Source organism: Apostichopus japonicus, chromosome 2 (genome assembly GCF_037975245.1).
Source record: "Apostichopus japonicus isolate 1M-3 chromosome 2, ASM3797524v1, whole genome shotgun sequence".
NCBI lineage: Eukaryota > Metazoa > Echinodermata > Holothuroidea > Aspidochirotida > Stichopodidae > Apostichopus > Apostichopus japonicus.
The window spans coordinates 11699725-11721912 of record NC_092562.1 but is presented as its reverse complement, the minus strand read 5'-3'; the positions used below and the strand labels follow the sequence as shown (position 1 = coordinate 11721912).

The 22188-nt window shown below is 37.1% G+C and overlaps 1 protein-coding gene and 1 long non-coding RNA gene across 2 annotated transcripts in view; one reads left to right on the top strand and one right to left on the bottom strand.

Annotated features, from left to right (window-relative positions):
- Positions 1–22188, bottom strand: part of LOC139978060 (multiple PDZ domain protein-like) — a 53536-nt gene that overhangs the window by 12930 nt on the left and 18418 nt on the right. The window contains exons 18-28 of the mRNA XM_071988014.1: positions 21840–22008; positions 20915–21110; positions 20185–20342; positions 19332–19438; positions 18674–18793; positions 5682–5753; positions 4039–4138; positions 1857–1941; positions 1359–1470; positions 852–1007; positions 191–322 (exon numbers count right to left, since the gene is read on the bottom strand). Of these exons, the coding sequence (XP_071844115.1) occupies positions 191–322; positions 852–1007; positions 1359–1470; positions 1857–1941; positions 4039–4138; positions 5682–5753; positions 18674–18793; positions 19332–19438; positions 20185–20342; positions 20915–21110; positions 21840–22008 (1407 nt within the window). The remainder of the gene's footprint in view (positions 1–190; positions 323–851; positions 1008–1358; positions 1471–1856; positions 1942–4038; positions 4139–5681; positions 5754–18673; positions 18794–19331; positions 19439–20184; positions 20343–20914; positions 21111–21839; positions 22009–22188) is intronic.
- On the top strand, positions 5766–16421 carry LOC139978064 (uncharacterized). The gene is made up of 2 exons (XR_011796898.1): positions 5766–13668; positions 14706–16421. It is a non-coding gene; the product is annotated as an uncharacterized lncRNA (long non-coding RNA).

Sequence of the window (22188 nt, the reverse complement as noted above, 5' to 3'; positions counted from 1 at the left end):
AGTCACTCCCAGATTAATGTATGTCGTCCAGTTACAGAGTTGTTGACAATTCCTAGTCATGGACGTTAAATATGAATGTAAGAGACTGACTTCGGTCAGCTTGCAGCTTTGATAAGCCAATGAGGCTTCTTCGCGAGTTCCTGCTTGCAGGAGGATCTTAAATGCATAAAACAGCAAGACAAGTGCTCACCTTGTGAAGTGTGATTGTATGAACATTAGGGAAAGATGAGAAGTCGGCGTCTCCAGATTCTTCTTGTAGATCGCCCCCATCGATCAAATCTACCACAGCGCCCCCTGTGGGTTTCCTCAAGGAAAGTGGAACCTGAGGTTTAGAAATGATCGACAAGCTTGAAAGATTTTACCTCCGAAAAATGTATTGAGTGATTACATCATCATTCCATGGTCCCTTAGGTTGACAAGATTAATACAACAGCGACACATTTGGGGTTCTCCCAAACATTTGGATACAAACAAAATATGCTTTACTGTTATTTCTAGGACTTGTACAGACACCATATACTGTACAAAGTACACTCAATTCACAATTGACATAATCAATGACTTTTAAACCAGTCAGGTTACTGAACCAACATGATAATACACTCAAAAGATTTTTAACAAACTAAGTCAGACAACAGACACTGTTTTTCCTCTAATATAAATCACACACAAACAAGAAATGTTCTAATTTTTTCATTCTTCTTGGTTCTCCACTATTTGAATGAAACTTGACTGCTCAGTGTAAAGAACAGAATTGTGATTAGAATTTTTTCAAATTTGAAATTCTTTCAACAATACATCAAACATTAATGTATCATCAAAGGTATGATAAGATCATGGCATTTCCATACCTGGTTGATAGGAGTGGTAGGTACATAGGTAACAGCCAGCTCTTGAACAGCCTCTGCTCTCCTCCTGACCACCAACTTGATGGGACCCTCGGGCATCTCACCTATAATCATAGATGCCTCTCGGTGGGTGTGACCAAACACTTTGATACCATTAATCTAAAAAAATAATTTAAAAAAATCGGTGGTTATTTTTTATCAGGTTATATAAAGCAGGCTCTTTACCATAATGATTTATTTCCTTCCATTTTCAGTTCCCTGTATTTCCACAAAAACTAACTCCTCACTATCTTGCCAAGACAGTATTCTTGCATGCTAATTCTTGCACTGCTAGAGACAAGCCTTGCACCATCTTGCCAAGACACTATTCTTCAATCCTAACACTGCTAGTGACAAGCCTTAAGTCAATCTTGCTCAACAACGGTTTTTGATTGCTAATTTACACTGCCATTGACACGTCATTCAAGAAGTACACTGTTCTCTATAATATTGGAATAATTTGCTGCATACCTCCATCAGTTCGTCAGCTACCATGATACGGCCATCGTGAGCTGCTGCAGTCTCTGGGTTGATGCCAACCACAAACGCAGACATGATGTTGCTATCCTTGTTTCCTGCCAAGCTGTGAGAAACAATGAGAAGAACATTGCAACATATTTTAAATTAAATTCTCTTGATTAAATATTGCTGAAATAATCTTACCTAGCTGTGACTTCATGACTTGTTCAACTCCAAGCTTGTAAGATATCAGTCCCATTTCACATGTGATGGAATGTAGATGTACTATGTACTATGCAATATGAAAGTGCATCACTTTGAGTTTTGACCAAATTTTTGATAGCTTCTGTTACAAGGTGAACCATTTATGTTATAACACAATCCATCAAAACCTGGTTTGGTATTAAAGAAAACTTTTCTTACCTTGTTTCCCATGCTTCTTGGTTAAAATTTTCACAGGTTTTGCTGGAGATCAAAACACATTGCCAGAGTATGCAAGCTTTGACTTACCTTAGACCCAAACTGCTTCCTGTTTTCTGGACTTCAAATATGAAATACTCCCCTGGGTATTCTTCGTATCGATCCGCAATTATCTCTGAAAGAGAGCAAGTTTTGTTGTTGTTGTATTGTATCTTGCAACACAAGTATATTATGTGAGCATTAATCATATCCTCAGACTGTTGCAGTTACGTATAGTGTAAGCCACATACTGTTGCACAGCAACACCCACATGTGTCTCTGATCATTGCATTGCCTATCATCCAATTTCACAGCAGGCATATACATAAGTGTAGTTAGTAAGGTCTACATTAATTTATCATTATAAGCATGAAATACGTTGTCCTTTTTGTTTATTTGATACAACAATCTACCAGGTAACTGGTAGTTCTTTATATTATGAACCAGTTAGGGATTTAACATAAGGTTACTATGTGACTTTAAGAATGATATATCAGCTGATGTTGGTATAACCACAGTGTCCATCACATCAGCTCGTCATTGATGACAAAGAGGACCAGAATGGAAGCTAATATTACGTACTAACACCGTACTAACACCGTTGTTATAATAATGACCCATTCTCACCTTCAGATAAAATTTGCATAACATGATGAGCAGATATATAAAAATTAATCATCAAAATGCTGTAACACCATTTGAAAAAGCACCATTATAATTGTAACAAACTAAGATGGTATGATCAAAACTAATCCAAAACTAATCCAAACTAATCATTACTTCAACAAATATTACTTCAGCAGGGAGGAACAGCAGCTAGTTACATATAGGAGCACTGTACCTAAACTAACTGCGTGAGTAGCCATACTCATGTTAAGTTAAATTTAACATGAGCACTATATCTTGAGGAGAGTGACAGAAGCTAGTTACATATCGGAACACTGTATCTAAACTTACTGCCTGAGTAGCCATACTCATGTAAAGTTAAATTTAACCTGAGCACTATATCCTGAGGAGAGGGACAGAAGCTAGTTACATATAGGAACACTGTATCTAAACTTACTGTGTGAATAGCCATACACATGTTAAGTTAAATTAAACTTGAGCACTATATCCTGAGGAGAGGGACAGAAGCGCTTATTACATATCGGAACACTGTATCTAAACTTACTGCGTGAGTAGCCATACACATGTTAAGTTTAATTTAACCTGAGCACTATATCCTGAGGAGAGGGACAGTAGCTAGTTACATATCGGAACACTGTATCTAAACTTACTGCGTGAGTAGCCATACTCATGTAAAGTTAAATTTAACCTGAGCACTATATCCTGAGGAGAGGGACAGAAGGTAGTTACATATCGGAACACTGTATCTAAACTTACTGCATGAGTAGCCATACTCATGTTAAGTTAAATTTAACCTGAGCACTTTATCCTGAGGAGAGGGACAGAAGCTAGTTACATATAGGAACACTGTATCTAAACTTACTGCGTGAGAAGCCATACTCATGTAAAGTTAAATTTAACCTGAGCACTATATCCTGAGGAGAGGGACAGAAGCTAGTTACATAAAGGAACACTGTATCTAAACTTACTGTGTGAATAGCCATACACATGTTAAGTTAAATTAAACTTGAGCACTATATCCTGAGGAGAGGGACAGAAGCGCTTATTACATATCGGAACACTGTATCTAAACTTACTGCGTGAGTAGCCATACTCATGTAAAGTTAAATTTAACCTGAGCACTATATCCTGAGGAGAGGGACAGAAGCTAGTTACATATCGCAACACTGTATCTAAACTTACTGCATGAGTAGCCATACTCATGTTAAGTTAAATTTAACCTGAGCACTTTATCCTGAGGAGAGGGACAGAAGCTAGTTACATATAGGAACACTGTATCTAAACTTACTGCGTGAGTAGCCATACTCATGTAAAGTTAAATTTAACCTGAGCACTATATCCTGAGGAGAGGGACAGAAGCTAGTTACATATCGGAACACTGTATCTAAACTTACTGCGTGAGTAGCCATACTCATGTTACGTTTAATTTAACCTGAGCACTATATCCTGAGGAGAGGGACAGAAGCTAGTTACATATCGGAACACTGTATCTAAACTTACTGCGTGAGTAGCCATACTCATGTTACGTTTAATTTAACCTGAGCACTATATCCTGAGGAGAGGGACAGAAGCTAGTTACATTTCGGAACACTGTATCTAAACTTACTGCGTGAGTAGCCATACTCATCTGCTTCAGACTCAGATAAACTTGCCATGGAGGATGCTGAAGATATCTCCTTAGTGTCAGCATCAACATCATCTGAATCCTGCAAGAGAAAGATCATACTTCACAATATGCGCAATATGCAGTAGTAACCGTTGATATCATTTAGAAGATCATTTAAATATCAGCTTCTCATATTGGATACATGCAACATGGTCAACAAAGGTTACCTTAAATGTCAATTGAAACAAGTGCTGACTCAAAATAATATTTGGGATGCAACAGAGACCATATTTTGTTAATGATTCCAAAAACATATTCTTTTATATATTCTGCTAGGTTTGAATGTCCCAAAAATTGAGATGAGCCAATATGAAAATGCTCTAAAGATGGTAGTATGGGGTTTTAGACAATTTGGCTATAGATAGATGTTTTATTATCTTACTAGAATATTAAGTTTGCTAACAGTTTTATTTTATTTTTATTTAGAATATTAAGTGGTAATGCCGTTTCCGTGTCATTCCTAAAAACTCACACACTCAGCAGTCTTAGTTTTTTTTTATCATTGCAATGAATCATTGTGATCAATTCGGCTTAACTTTGATATGATCATTGTAATTTAAAAACTATTCTCTTTAAGATGGACAAAACAGTCACAATTAGTATTCCCATAAATTAAAGCAGAACACTCAAGAGAGTCTACTGTGTCATTGTTTGCTTTCACACTGTAACACATGTAACATGGATCAGCAGGGGTACAATGCTAAAAAAGACTATGGGTTTAATAGGTAGGTTAGGTAGATGAGAGAGTGCATGATTTGAGCAGAGACAGGTAAGGAACCCAAGTGAAGTAAAGTCACTGTTTGCCTTAACGATGTAACATATGTAACCATGGATCAGCAGGGGTACAGTGATCAAAGACTATGGGTTAAATAGGTAGGTTAGGTAGATGAGAGAGTGCATGATTTGAGCAGAGACAGGTAAGGAACCCAAGTGAGGTAAAGTCACTGTTTGCCTTAACGATGTAACATATGTAACCATGGATCAGCAGGGGTACAGTGATCAAAGATTATCGGTTTAATAGGTAGGTTAGGTAGATGAGAGAGTGCATGATTTGAGCCGAGACAGGTAAGGAACCCAAGTGAGGTAAAGTCACTGTTCACTTTCACCATGGAACACAAGTAAAATTAATAAATTAAACCATACCCTCATTGTGATCATGTTAATTTAAACTAACATGTTTACATATACCTACACCTTTGTGTAATTTATAGTTCACTACCAACAATGTACTACCCTCATGTATTAGTCTACTTCTCTTTACACTAAATGCTGGATTATAATTAAAACAGCTGAATATGTTTCATCATTAGAAACTCATATACACCATAATACCCATTCCACCAGATGCTGTATAAAGTAAACAGTTTGATAATGAAAAACCTAACCCATGGACCATAAAAAAAATTTTGTCTCTGCGAAATAGATGCAAATTACTGTAGCTGGTAGTCACTGTGTACCAACACATGGATGCCAATGACAAAATTAATCCCCACTATCATATATACAGAATAGATGCAAGCAGCTGGACGTCACTCTTACCAATACATGGCAATCACAACGCATAACAACCGAGCATTACTTACACTTTTATCTTGGTCCTCGTCCATGGGTATGATCATGGTAGCTTGGTATGACTCATCATCAAGTTCGCTGAGCTAAAATAAGATTTTAAGAAAAGAAGGTGATATAAAGAGAAAAGATAATTCGCTGTCAGATCTGCACAGAGAATCTCTTTGACTTCTGTGAAAAGTGGAAATGGATATATATCTGGCCAGATCTAATCAGCTAGTACAGAGATAATTCTGTTTGTGTGAGTGCAATGAAATGTGACCATATTTAATAGACCAAGAAAAAAAGCCTATTATTCTGCTATGAGAAGTAGGTCAGTATTACTACATGTCATTTTAGCATACTAGTCCATGCTTCATACAGATTTCCCATTTCTACAATCATGCTTATCCATTCTACATCTACTTCTTATGGTATGAGGAGTACTTTGAGTGGGGGGGGGGGCTAAAGACTGATGGCCGGCCTGGGGGGGTGTCAACGGAGAGGGGGTGTCCCCCTCCCTTGTGGAAATTTTTTTGCATTTCCAGGTGGCCTTAGATGCAATTTGGTGCTCCAAATGAGATTATTTTTCTCATTTGGAAATGAAAAAGGGGTTTTCTGACTTGCGAAGCGGGAGGCGGAATGATACTTCCGCCCCTCCATATTTTTCACTGAGGGGGCTGGCACCCCCAGCCCCCCCCGCTTCCTACGCCCTTGGTATGATGGTATACAGCAACTCCCCACCAGTATAAGGGCATTAATGTTTTTGTATATAGGATAGGGGTGTGAAGATCTTGCTGATTTTGCCCAGCATTTGAGTTTTATCCTTCAGCTATGTGATTTCATCGACGGTTTGACCAGATTCTGTCAGTAACATGAAGAGTTACAAGTACTTGTACAGGTCGAGAGTCAAACTGTTTGAAGCAAGGAAATATTTCAATCACTTAATTCACTCATGCGTTGTAGTTTACTGTATGATTCCACTAAATGGCTGGAAAATCTAAGAAAGCGTATCAGAATACAAAATTGATGTCTTCTTGTTTCACTGTGGGTTTTTTGGCCATTTCTGTTAATGCTTTGCATATTAAAATTGCAATTGAAAAAGTGGTTATAATTTGACTTTGCAAACCTGGCAACCATGTGTGTCTATCAGTGCATTTTCCATATGTATAACACAGTAAACAAATGTGGGGGACACTCGATGTTACCGTATACCACAATATAGTTCATTAGTCATGCTTAGCAACCAGATCTTATTAATACTCATAAGTTTGGTTCAGGTATATAAGAGTTTATCAAATTCATTTTTCCTGCAACCATCTGGACAACCAAACGATATTTACGTAAGCATGGATCGAAAAACAGGAGCCTGACCAATAAACCTACAGCCCACATTGAGTGTAATTTGCTCAACACTACAGGGAAAGGTAAACCTCCCTCTACCTGATATATCTATTCCTCAAATGCCCTAACAGCTTATAGCACAATAAAGGGTTCGTAGTAGAAAAGAACGCTATGTACAATGGGATATATGATGACTAATTCCCTGCTTACTACATCTGCTGAAATGACAGCTTCAACAACCCAGATCCACAACTCATCCTAATAAACTCCTTGTATCACCTCTGGTCATTCCATATAGGTTCATGCCATCCTACCTAAATATGCTGGGGGATTTTACAACTTTCTCCCCCCCCCCCCCCACCCTTTGGAATCTTGTGCCCGCCACTGTGTGCTGTTATGTGCATTTCTACAAATGTAACTTGTTCCTCACTGTTCTTAGTTAATGCATACGATGTTGGATTTAATACTGTTGCGACCAATGTCAAGAAGTAAGCAGTGGAGATCACAAATACAAAACACACTGGTAATGGCTTTTCCTGGTAGTAATCAACAGTAACGCAAACACTTATGTAAATAACTACAGTGTGATATCATTGTCATATAGACATCACAAACTGAAACATTCCATGAAATATTCAGTCATTCCAGATTATGTATTATAGACTGGTTAATAACGATTATGTATAAATAATAAATACGTCATACAAAATGAAAAAAACAGAATTGTTAACTCAGTTAGTTTCAAATTAGGTAAAAACACAATAGCTCATGCATATTCATAAAGCTAGTTAAGGCATATCAGCATTATCATTGGTTGCTTGGAGTATTTAACACAGCATCCAGCAATTGGGAAGCAATGTAGAGAATCTACAACTGAAATTTATGGTTAAATTCAATTAACACATAGCATCCATGAAGGTCTTTCAAGGCACTTTTGAATTGTTCCAGGATATCAGCGCTGTATAAATACTGATTGATTGATTGATTGATTGAAAATAGTATCTTAAAGCATGACAAAATCCTCTTCAAAATGCTAATCATATGTTAGTTGCCAAAACCAGAAAGAAAGTTGATCTGTAGTTTGTTATAGCATGACAGAGCTACAAGATGTTAGTGTTCTGAGATAAACAGCACTTTTGTCCTGTGTTTTATTTGCTTTGAACAGTAACAAGCTATGAAAATGTGACCTTGGAGCATTTTTACCTCACCATGTGGATGGGTGTGTGTGTGTTTCTGTATGTGAATATTCTTTTCTTCTGATGGGTGGAATAACAATAATTGTGCTGAGATAATTACCCTGCAATTGTCCTGAGCTCAATCAACTAATATCCAATATGTGTCATATTTCCTAACTTTGTTTACACAACTACAATGATCTAATCATTTAAAAAGGCATATAACATTCCCTGCAGTTACTCTGTCAAGCGACTGCACCTTGTAGTTAGACAGTATGTAGGATGAGTTTTCAGTTTAAGTTGTAGAAAACTTAACATACACTATCCCAAGATTTGCAATCGATGGATTTCATTGGTTGTAAAAAATTAAACGTGCACACTACCCTAGAGATGTGCAGGGTATGGCTTTGAATTGCAAAGGTTATCCTAAAGATGATCATTATCCGTAGACTTACAGATTGATGTTGAGAGCAATCATACAGATGGGAACTGTCTGCTTTACAACAGCAGCTAGATTTGATTGATTCTGACAATACGGAAACAGATTTACACCAGATTAACAGCAGATTGGTTTGATTATGACTAGTTCTATGCGATGTACAACAGCTGGATTCGATTGATTCTGACAAACATCCACAGATGTACACCCTCACATACACTAACTGCATGAGGGTTGATTATGACTAGTCCTACAGGATTTACAACAGCTGGATTTGATTGATTCTGACAATAGTCCACAGATGTTCACCCTCACATACACTTAACTGCATGAGGCTTGAATCCGACTAGTCCTACAGGATTTACAACAGCTGGATTTGATTGATTCTGACAATAGTCCACAGATGTTCACCCTCACATACACTTAACTGCATGAGGCTTGAATCCGACTAGTCCTACAGGATTTACAACAGCTGGATTTGATTGATTCTGACAATAGTCCACAGATGTTCACCCTCACATACACTTAACTGCATGAGGCTTGAATCCGACTAGTCCTACAGGATTTACAACATATCGATTGATTCTGACAATAGTCCTCAGATGTACACCCTCACATACACTAACTGTATGAGGCTTGATTATGACTAGTCCTATGGGATTTACAACAGCTGGATTCGATTGATTCTGACAATAATTCTAAGATGTACACCCGCACATAAGTTAACATCAGATGGCTTTGATTGATACCGACAGCAATCCAAAAGATATGCAGCTATCCCAAGGATTTACAACAGCCAGAATTGATTGATTTTTATGGTAATTCTAGAGATACTCTTCATCCTATAGATTAACATCAATCAGACAGGTGTGATTGATTCTGATACAGTAGCAATCCCTCTACCCAATCGTTTTACGTGAGATAACTTATATTAAACTGACCTTTTTATTAACCAATTCTTGTACCACTGCCTTTGTGAGTTACTTTAGTTACTTAAGTTATGTTGCTATACACATTATGATATATTTTGAAATATTATTATTAAATATAGTTAATTTTATGGCTCATTGTTAAACATACATACTGATTGAACAATTCATAGCATAGTCGCCCGGGAAAGGGAGCTACTGTACTTGGGCAAGTAGACAATTTTCATGATTTAAAGATGCTTAGTTGCAAAATGGTTTTTCTACAGTATTTACCAACTTTGTTAAGTAATTTATGTTCCAAGATTTTTCCACTTGTTTTCACACAAAAATCAGCAATGCTTTTCTTACTCTTCTAACTTTTGGTGACCCTCCAAAACATTTTGGGAACACTAAAAAGTGTCACGACCCTCGCTTTGAATACACAGGGACTTAGACAACATGAATTATTTCAGAGAGCAAACACCATTTATGACTTCATGTGTGACATAGTCAGCATTTAAGTAGACGTGGAGAGTGAATGTGTGACGTGACATGACGTGAGACAATATATGTCAAAATGAAAGGAAAAACATGAAATATCAGAAATGAAATGTACTGAACACTATTTATGTCATGAAACCTAATGAATGTTACCAGGCCCAATGTGTGTACGTGATCATGTAAACCACCTGTGTAAGAAGATATCACGTTTGTACCCAGACCACATGAATGTAACCAGGCCCAATGTGTGTACGAGATAATGTAAACACTTGTATAAGAAAATACCACATGTTTGTATGCGAACCACATGAAAGTAACCAGCCCCGATGTGAGTACGAGATAGGGTAAACACTTGTGTAAGGAGATATCAAATGTTTGTATGCGGACCACATGCACGAATGAGAGTATGTTTGCAGCCACTTCTGTGAAATGGAACTACATACATATTCCAATCCAGATTCCAACTAATTTTGATATAAAGTATACATGGGCATTAAAGATATTAAAGGTGTATATATACATATATGTCAGCAATGCTTAACAATCCCTGCTGTAACAGGAGCAGCGTATACTTTAAGCCATATGATGGATACAACACTGTACATACAGTTATAGCAATGACAACATGCAATATGGGGAACAAGCTTTACCAACTTTTCTCCGCACCAAGGGTATTAAACCATCCTCCTGGCCATTTGTCAGGTCCATATCACGTCATAGCAGTGCCTCAGTCTATTGGTGACGTTTTGGTGACCTGCAACCTCTCTGGTTCAAAACATTTAGGTCTATCAGATTCCTATATACAAGCACACGGTGATGCAGATACCTAACAATTCACTATGGTAGAATCACAGTCATCCATGGAAATAGATCAAATTATGATCCTTGGCAAGAAATATTATTGACACCAGCAGGACAGCCAAAGAGTTTGTCATGTGGGCCTGTTAAATGACTGTTTTATCAAAAAATGTGTTTTCTTACTTTTGTTGCCAGGGTTTTGTTCATACCCAAAAGAGGGACAATGATCTTGAGTTGCATGTGAGCATGGTGAGCTACAAGTTTGTCTTTCCAGTTCAACATTTCATTTATGTATCATCCAGCCATGATCCTAAATAGGCATTTGAAATTTGAGACTGAGAGATGTCACTTCTTTAATCTCCTACTTAAGAAGTCCTGGTAAGCTTTAACCTACACTAAAAGTACATAATCTTCACAGATAATGTTGATGAGTTTTTTGTATGAAGGACTTATGATTGGAACAAATCATCACAAAACCTAAAGAAATAATCATCAACAAGCCAAGAACATGAAACACTCGAAACATTGGGTGACTCACCCTTTGTATATGAGTGACTCATGTCATTAATCAGTACATGGCTGGTGTATTCAGATGACATACAAACTAGTATGACATTTACTGATAACAAACCGTGTCTTTAAAATAGGGCTCATTAGAACAATTTTTCTTTTCGTTCTCTCGGTTAATTGGTGCTTCCTGGTTTATGTGAATGGGATATATTTCACAGCTCTAGACAATTTATTCCGAGTTTCAGCTAAAACTCTCTGGCATGATTAACATTGTAAAGACATATTTAAATTAACCATGGTTCAGTTGAGGCACCAGACAGTCCTTTACAGAATGAACTGGAATGACTCTGACATTTTCACTGATTTTAACTTCTTGCTCAATCTATATAACCATGTGACTGAAGTAAGGCAACTGATTAGCATATTCAGATTAGCTACATAATTAAACTAGATCTATAAAACAATCTATAAAGTTCTAACAGTGATTCTTATTTAAATGCAATATTTTTTTTTGCTTTTATTGATGGAAGCCTTATGGTGCATTAATGAGATGCGAAGCCTTAAGGCCACAGTCATTGTCGGTATTAACTTCTTAACTAATTAATTTCACCAAGGTTGTTGCTCAATGCTCAGGAGAAGTACTTCTGGATAAAAATGTCAAAAGGTTGGAAAACAGCAAGGTGAATGATCTGGTCTGGACTAGTATATTGAAATTAAGAGTGAAAATAAACAGGACACATGGAAATAAGGAAAATAAGAGGAAAATATCTAAGTGTGCAAAAGAATTTTATTGGGCTCTGTGATGAAACTGATGAAAGAGACACACAGCCCAATGCCAAAGTCTGGAGTAATGTTTAGTCAGTGCAAGTACATTAAAGGTGATATTATAGCACACGGGAATTATTTTTAGAGAAACTTTGAAATCATTTTGACAAGCACTCATATATAGATATATATCTCCCATTTGGCTGCATTTCCATCTTGACAAATTCATCCACGATGTACGACACAATTTAGTTATGACGCCGGGTTACTTTAGAGTTCCTGAGCTGTGTTAAGAGCATGGTTTGTTTGCCATGTGATGGTTTTATACAGTTTTGCACATAGGCTGTTGTTTTTGGGGTTTTTTGTTTTGTTACATCAGATGTTATTTGGCATTATGAATGTATTCAGTTTAAGCTATAGCCTGCATTGCATTTGGCAATTAGTCAATTATTCTACTAATGACCCACTTTCACCTCTGTGACTTGAAACAAACAATACAGCAGCAGCAATTAATTTTTATAGCAGAGACAAAGAAGCCACAAGATGGTAAAACTAAGATTAGTGACAGAGGAACAGGACGTTAGTGTCTCCGAAAAGAAACTTTTTTTTGTTTTTTTGGACAGTCTATGCTGTTAGAAGCTGCACAGTCACATAAACTACTGTGCATTTCAAGGGCGATGGGGGAAAAAAATGAGTCTAAGAATTAGTGAGAGAATGGGAAAGTGAGGAAAAATGCCGACGAATAATGGATAATTTGTTACAATTGCAAGGACTGTTAACATAACACTAACTTTGGCAGAAGGCTGTTACATGTAAATTTTTGCCGTAAATAAGAAAAAAAAATGTGAAAATTTTTAATTTTGAAGACAAATGAGCAAGCTAACATGGTAATGAAATGATAAACATGAAATACTGAAGTACATTTTCTGGAAAGCTTTCAAACCATTACTGCATAGGAAATGATAATATCACAACATTGTAGACTCATGGGTACAGCATAGTATATCTAACTGCACAGTGGTGTTAAAAGACAGAACGGCAATGTGATGGACAACCACATCTCTATGTAATTGGTATTATACCACACCATTGTTGGTGTAGGATAGTGCATACTTTATGCATAGTTGTGACAGAGTGTGTCACATCACTATGTTGTATAGTGGCACTCGTATGGTGTCACATCACAGTTGCATAGTGGTGTCACATCACACCACTGATTCTTAGCAGCATAGTAGTCACATATCAAAGTAATGACATGACACATCCAAAGGTGTCACATCATACCTCTTGTATAGTGGTGTCATATTATACCACATGATCAGTAAAGACATACCACCTAAATGCATTGCGGTTACTTGTCACATTCAATGGTGTCACCTGACAATATTTAACTTGTTGCATAGTTCAATGTATCACATCATTGCACCATAGAACCATACCAGGGAATAATTTATCTGGTAAAACCCTCAAAAATAAAAACATGCAAAATGGCTTCTTTTAGGGGGGACAATTAGCATCACATTATTTCATGATATATATACCAATTGTAAAAGTGCTGGACAAATCAATGCTGAAATTTGAGGTCGTGCTGATGACCTTTGATATGCCTGCAACAGTCATCCAATCAATGCAGAAATTTGAGGTCAATGCTGATGACCTTTGATATGCTCAGGGATGTAAGTGCAGCCCAAAAAAAAAACCGGAAAAAATATTCGGAGACCCCAGGTGAATGCCGTCCTAACACATCCTACTCCTAGCTCTGACTACTTACACACTATCGTTATGTTAGGCTAGCTCAGAAGTATTAGCGCTAACACATCTTACCCCTAGTTCTTACTACTTACACACTATCGTTATGTTAGGCTAGCTCAAAGTTACGAATACGTCGCAGCGAACTACGGAATAAAAAACAGTCTCACATTCGAATGCGATCACAAATATCGACTTTCATATGCGTATCCCGTAGATTTCCGCCGCTCACAAATATCACAAGCGTTAATTCCAAAACTTATGTCGAGCACCAGCAGTTACGAAGATATTAATTAGCAGTCCAATCAACATGAATTAGGCAAGGTTTTCCAACGACAGAAATGAGCTATAGCGATTTGAAGTTCGCACGTACGCAACGATATTCACATGGCACAATGTTGTACAGTGCAATGCGATGATGCGAAACTGAAAATGGTATTTTGAGTGATCGATGAGTGAAAATTGAAGTTAGCTTGCTACAACGGGCCAGGCATTCTTGCCGCGTTGTGTCTTTGATATTCGAACAATTTTGTGGAACTTTATTGGAATTTAAAAAAAAAAACGGATTTCCGTAAAAATACGGAAGACTTATTGGAATTAAAAAAAAAACCGGATTTCCGTAAAAATCCGGAAGACTTACATCGCTGTATGCTTGAAACAGTCATCCAATCAATTCTGCAATTTGAGGTCAATGCTGATGACCTTTGATATGCTTGAAACAGTCATCCAATCAATGCTGTAATTTGAAGTCAATGCTGATGACCTTTGATATGCCTGCAACAGTCATCCAATCAATGCAGAAATTTGAGGTCAATGCTGATGACCTTTGATACGCTTGAAACAGTCATCCAATCAATGCTGAAATTTGAGGTCAATGCTGATGACCTTTGATATGCCTGCAACAGTCATCCAATCAATGCTGAAATTTGAGGTCAATGCTGATGACCTTTGATATGCCTGCAACAGTCATCCAATCAATGCTGAAATTTGAGGTCAATGCTGATGACCTTTGATATGCCTGCAACAGTCATCCAATCAATGCTGAAATTTGAGGTCAATGCTGATGACCTTTGATATGCCTGCAACAGTCATCCAATCAATGCTGAAATTTGAGGTCAATGCTGATGACCTTTGATATGCCTGCAACAGTCATCCAATCAATGCTGAAATTTGAGGTCAATGCTGATGATCTTTGATATGCCTGCAACAGTCATCCAATCAATGCTGAAATTTTAGGTCAATGCTGATGACCTTTGATATGCCCGCAACAGTTGTCCAATCGGCAAAGTAGTTTCACTTATAACTATTACTGAGGTCCTACAACTACGAGTACAAACACTGACCAACAGCTTTTCCTTGTGCACCACGACCTTTGACAAATATTACCACTGTTTGAAATGATCACCACAAACATCCATTAATCACACCATCTCTGCAGTTGTATTGGCTAAATCACTGTTGTGAATGTTTAATCTAGCGCAATGGTATTTTTAAACCAAAGATTCGAATAAAACTGTCCTTCTGGGACCGCTCAAACACGACCAGTGTTACACCTCTTCATTGTTGTAGACTAACTTACATGGTGTGGGACATGTTCATAAGTACTTAAGTACCAGCGTGCCTCTAAATTCCATGAGCCTCTGTGTTCAGAAAAGTATCAATTGGAAAATCGCTCACTAGTAAACAAATCAATATGGTGAACCAGAAAGGGATTAGAATCAGAAACTGGAAGAGCAAAATAACTTTTCATAACTATATGTCACACTCTACTCACAACTACTAAAAAGTTTGAAATGAATAAATAGCGCCAACTAATTAACCACGTACTACGAATATATTAATAAATTGATGAAAAATGCAACGTCTACCTGGTTGCTAAATATATATATTTTTATGTTTTGGTCACTATTCTACTAGCCCTATATGTCACCTTTCATACTGGCTTATATGGAGGCCATCCTTTGAGATAATAATATACTGGGCAAGATGAGATAAAAGTAACGAGTTATACTAAGTTGAAATGTCGTAGCCTGATCAACTTTTTTGGAAGAAGGGTGAATGTAGGGCAAAATATATCAAACTATTTCTGGAGTAATAAAATAGTAAAAATTTTTAAATCTAATTATTTGCCGAGGAAGCATAGAAATACTGAACGTAATACAACAACAGAAAAATAAATAATGGATATTGCAATGATTAAATATGTTTGAATATGAAATAGCTGATAATGTTATGAATACAGGAAGGGAAGAAAACCAAAAAACCAAAATGACAATCTCCAATTGTCCTCAAATTCAGTAGAAAATGGAATAAAGGGACAAAGGCGACCCTAATTTTGAAGATGAGGGAAGAAAAGTATTAATGTACAATTGTGCTCCGTAAACGGTGGGAATAAAGTTGGAGTAGGTGGTGGAAGATGCACTGAAACAATCTCAGATCTTGAATTTTTAAGCTGTTCATCATCTCCACCAAAGAGCGGTTTGAGGTCAATAGTTTCTGATTATTTAATACATTCTTTGTTTCAAATTCGTTATAGTTGTGACTACTTGAATTAAAGTTCTTATTACTCCTAACTACACATCAACTCATAATGGAAAAATGTTTATAAAAATATGAATACATATCTTCTCTGAAGACCATTTCGTGCATAGATTTGTTGTATTTGTTTTGGACGTTTGTTTTATCCTTCGTTGTGTCTAGCATTAGACAAGGGGATTAATATTCGTCTACTAATGTTTTCACATATCTGCAACAACTTACTATACACTTCCGTATTTCAGATTTGTTCTTTACTTCCATGAAAAAGTCATTCATTTGACTGATTGTTTTTCTAAGCTTAACCAACATGTTGACTTAAAAATAACATGGGTAATTGATCTCAACTTATGATACCCTTTTGGATGTTTTCACGAAATGTATATGTTTTGAGTGATATTCATTAACTGATTTGATCAAATCCTCAACATTTTTATTGACCTGAATACTACTCACAGTGGTATTAGAAAAAACCTTTTTACAAATTTTCACTGAATGAGTCAAGCTATTATCAAAGACACTGCTTTGAGATTATAAGTATCAAGCATTAACCAAAGATCACCTCAAAAAAAGCTGCTTTCAACTCACAAGTTTTATCCACACATTTTCATCCAAAATGTCCGTATTATCTGCATTTAACTTGGGTTCTTCAACATTGCTTCACCTGAACAATAACTTTAGTCAAACTAAACAAAAAGATCACCTCAAGAAAGAGTCTCCAATTACAGATATTTTCCACAATTTTATACCCAAAAGATTGTAGTCCTTGAACTCAAAATAGTTCTGCAGAAAATTTCCACTGAAATATTTTAATTCTTTTGATTAATTATTTGCTATTTTAATATTTTATAACTATCAAGTATAAATCATGATGATATCAATACAAGATTTCCTCTCTGCAGATAATAATTTGGCTTTAAAGTAAAGGATTGGAAGGAGGGCAAAGTTAAAAAAAGAAGGAAAATCCTGGAATTAAAAATTTACGAAAATTGAACCAAGGTCGGAAGTCGAGGTAGAGACTTGGAAGCACAAAGATATCAAAAGCGATTGAATTCCTATGGCAAATTTGAAAACTGCAAATCAAATGAATGGAAGACTACCCTTTCACCAAGATAAAAAAGTACCAGGTACAGAGAGAGAGGGGGGGGGTATCCTAAAGTGGAGAGTAAGAAATCTCCAAATTGTTCATGGAATTCATAATTTATTTATACTTCATTCCATACTCATCCCTGTTTTAGGGTCTCCTGAGTAATACAGTATTGCAGTAAACAGCTGGCAAGAGATGAGGAGATAAAATATTTACTGTTATGAATATGACCTGAGAGGAGAACTGGTGGCAGCAGTACCCTATTCACGACCCCTCCCCCACCCCCCGTCCCCAACCCCCAAAGAGAACTTGAGTCAACAAGAAACCCAATCACACCTCCCTTCTGCACATCCCCCACCCCCAAAGAGAACATGAATACCTCAATATCCCAATCACACCTCCCCCTCCCCACACCCCTTTTGTGTTCTCAACAAAATAAATAAATAATAAATAAATTAATGCCAACAACAACCAGCAAAGGAAATGCTTTGCCATCCACAAACAGCCTCTAGATGTGTGAGTTATATAAATTCTTCAACAATACCAAGTGTAGAGAGAGTTAATAAGAACTAAAGACTGTGCTTCTAATCTATATGTGGAGTAAACTCTAAGCACATGGGTTTTTAGTATCCACCGACACCAAACTACTTTTGGAATTCTATCAAACTCAGGGAGATGGTATGACTCTTATACTACTTTATAGAACTTCAAATAAGTCTCAAAATGTCGTACATTTAGCCAAATCATAGGACCACACAAGTTGTGCATGTTTTTCCCACATTATCGTGCAATACGTTTTGCACAACATGCAATAGGTTCCGCTAATCATTACACTTGTTTTAATATTTCTTATGGGAGTTTGGGGGGAATTTTTTATTTTAATAACGACAAATATGATCTAACTGGAAGACAATAAATTAATCAACATTTGCATTTCAGAGATGGAAACGTAAGAAACCTAACTCAACCTACCCTTCGGAGATCAAACCCTATTAACGTTAATAGTGACAACGAATCGATCGCAGCCCTCGGCAGTCTTTCAAGCTTAAATATGAAATGGTGGACGATGTGTGTAGAATAAGGAACAATGGGAAGAACAAAACCGATCAAAGCGATGGGACTTTGTGAGATTTTATGATTTGTTAAAAGGCGAATCTGTTGTGAGTGCCCGTCTCTGGAACTGTCTTTTGCCGACAAACTTTCTCATTTGACTTACATAAGAGGGCTGTAGCTCTGGTGATAGGCTCTGAACCTTAAACTTGACTGGATTGGGTGCGTTTTTGATGATAGCCACTGCCTGGTCGTGAGTAGCTTCACGTAAGTCGCAGTCGTTGACCTGAAAAACCACAGAAAATGAAAAAATATATTACATAAGGGAGAATGTGGGGGGGGGGGGTTGCGAAGTGGATATCATTTTTGTCTTTTATACATATTGCAATTTTCTTAAAATACCATGCAAGCTTTCAAAATTTAGTAAAACAACCATCCAGAGATAATATACTATCCAGATATGTCTGTTGACAGATTCAAAAGAAATTCCTACCTAATGGTAGTTGTTTTTTCAAAACCATAGAGTTAATGATATACATATCAGAGATACATATAAATGTGTAAAACAAGACCTGATCTTTTCAACACCACCCATTAGACTGATGGTGGTTCCAAGGTTTCTAAAGCTATAACATCTTCCTCAGATGTTTTGCTAGAATTCATTATGCCTAAACATTAACCTTCCTTCTAAGATTCTGTGTTCCTGCCTATAACCTTCTTTCTATTACACTCACATCTAGTTTCCATTCTGTGTGTCTGCCTATAACCTTCTCAAAGCTAATATTCTGTGTTTCTGCTTTTAACCTTCTTTCTATGCCACTCACCTCTAAGATCCTGTCCCCTGTCTTTAAGTCTCCTGTTTTCCCGGCCGGGCTGTCTTCAAGGACATGTTTAATGAAGATGCCATCTATAAAGCCCTGACCAACACGACCTAAACAGATGAAATTGTTACCATTTTAAGGACTATTCACTTCATCAAGGTAAAGCTTTTAACAATATCTTTCAGTTTTAATTTTTTCTTCATTTTCACAACTTTGTTTGCCCTTTTGCTTTCCAGGATAGATCACTTTCACTTCTTGTGTTCAAATTCTATGTATCTTACTTTTAAGCCTCCTCTAAAACGGGTGAAGCATTGATAGACTTGAATCTAAGACGTTTAGACTAAGAAATACAATACTGATTTTGTGCGAGAATAACAAGATCAATGCTTGGTTTTGGAGATAACATGCAACACTGATCACTTCATCACATGACATCACTGATCACTTCAGTAAGTTACATCATCTAAGTGGATGAACACCTACATATCAATAACTTCACCTCTAAATACCTGATTTCATCAATTCACTTATTATGACATCACTGATGTCTTCAGTATGTTTCATCATCTAAGTGGACCAACACCTAGATATCAATAACTTCACCTCTAAATACCTAATTTCATCAATTCACTTATTATGACATCACTGATCACTTCAGTAAGCTACACCATCTAAGTGGATGAACACCTACATATCAATAACCCCACCTCTAAATACCTAATTTCATCAATTCACTTATTATGATATCACTTATTATGACATCACTGATGTCTTCACTAAGTTACATCACTTACCTATGCTCTTTTTATGATTACCACACAATTCTACATAGCTACTCCCGTTACAATAGACTGACCTCCAAGAATGCTGATTCCGAGTGATTTTCCGGTTTCTCTGTAGACTTCCACCACCCTGATGTCCTGCCACATCTCTTCCTCTGAATCCGGTGAGGCCAGGTTCCCTGCCAACTGGTCTCTGTACGCAGCAGCATCACTTGCCGAGATATAGGTGATGCTAAGAGACAGAGAGATGGGAAAATAAACATCACAAAACCAACATTTAAAACAGACTTGGCAGCTTCTGATCTGAAGTAAACTTACGCTCTGCTTATGACACCACACTCCTCACTGAACCCAGTACCATCAGGACCCTCAAGTCAGCGGAGGGCAAATCTTTCTCTTTTTTTTGCCCCACACATGTGGAATAGCCTACCTGTTAACATTAGGAGTTCTCGATCTTTGTCCATTTTCAAGAAAGCTTTGAAAACTTATCTATATTCTAAGATTTAGCTTTCTTTTCGTAAAGTGCTACGATCTTGATGCAGCAGCGCTATATAAGTGTCTAATATGTATGTATGTAGTAAACGATAGTGTCATCACTAATACACATCATGATTGACTTTCCTTCACAACATGTCTAAATATTCCCATGTTAAATGAGTGAGTGTTGCAGAACGTGATTCACAAACTCCGAACCTTGTGCAACACCGTTTCTTGTAAGCAATATTGCCTAAACATAGTGTACTGTTAGAACTGCAAACTAAGTCAGAGATGATGATGATAATTCATATTTGCTTTAGCTGTTACCTGATTTCCGATCCTCCGAAGAAGCACTTTCTCAGCAGGCCTCTGACAGAGGAGTTGGTCATATTTCTGGTACTGTCACCATTAATAGCGGTGATGTTGTCACCCACAGAAAGGGTACCATCTTCATGGACACATCCACCACGTAGAATGCTCTTCACGATGGCACCGTTGGCTTGATCTGCACTCACTGTCATCCCTTTAAATGTAACCCAAAGACACATGGTGAGTCAAAAGCTTCTATAGCAGAGTGGATCGCTTCTTGAATGACTATTCTGGGGGGTGGGGTGGGATAATTCTAGGAAACCTTAACTGTGTGACACATTCACAAATAAAATCAAATAACCATTGTAATTACTCAAAGATGTAATTGTAGAGTGGATAAACGTGGTGGCATCAGAGGCAATGAAACCTAGCATCTGGGAGGTAGTGTATTCGATCCCTGGCCGGTCAAAGTAAGACAGGTTTTTCATCCAGGAGAAATCTACTTTATTACCCCATCTGAACTGGTCTTTCCGATTGTAAACAGCTCCAAAATGAGCTAAAACTGTTAGTTGGATAGCCACCTGTGGCTGCTAATAAAATAACCGCATTTCGAGTCGATGTTTGATATATAACAATCATAATAATAATGATGTGATCATAAGGTACAGCTTCTGCAAACTTTAGACAGCAGTGGATTGTTAAAAGTCATTCTTCAAATCCCTGAGAGATGGCCGACACTATATAATAATATATACAGAAAAGAAAACATTCATAATTTTGTGACCATCGAACAAAAGGGAACAGAACAACTACGTGAAAGTACAATCCAACAACGATGAAAAGTCACATGACCTGAACACACTTTTGACACAGTTACAGATACTCAATTACTTCATGTAATTAGTAAATGTTACTGTAAAGCTGATTTCAACATACAACCTACCTAAACCGGTATTAGTATTTTTCAAGACCAATGTCTTCTCCAGTGCCTCTGGTAGTTCAATGTAAGTGGGTCTCTGTTGGAGAGTGATCGATGCGCTGGTAACAACCGTTGGAGCAGGCAGAGATGGGGGAGGGTGAGATGGCTCGGGTGGTGGAGAATTTGATAAGCTCTGTCAAAATTGTAATTAAAAAAAGAGGAATAAACGGAGAATGTGTCAGGCAATGATGATGCATTTTCCTAGGTGACAGGAAGACTTTCAACACTGTATAATAACAGATCATATGTTTCCTAGGTGACAGAAAGGCTTCCATTATTGCATAATAACAGATCATATGAATGATCATTTTAA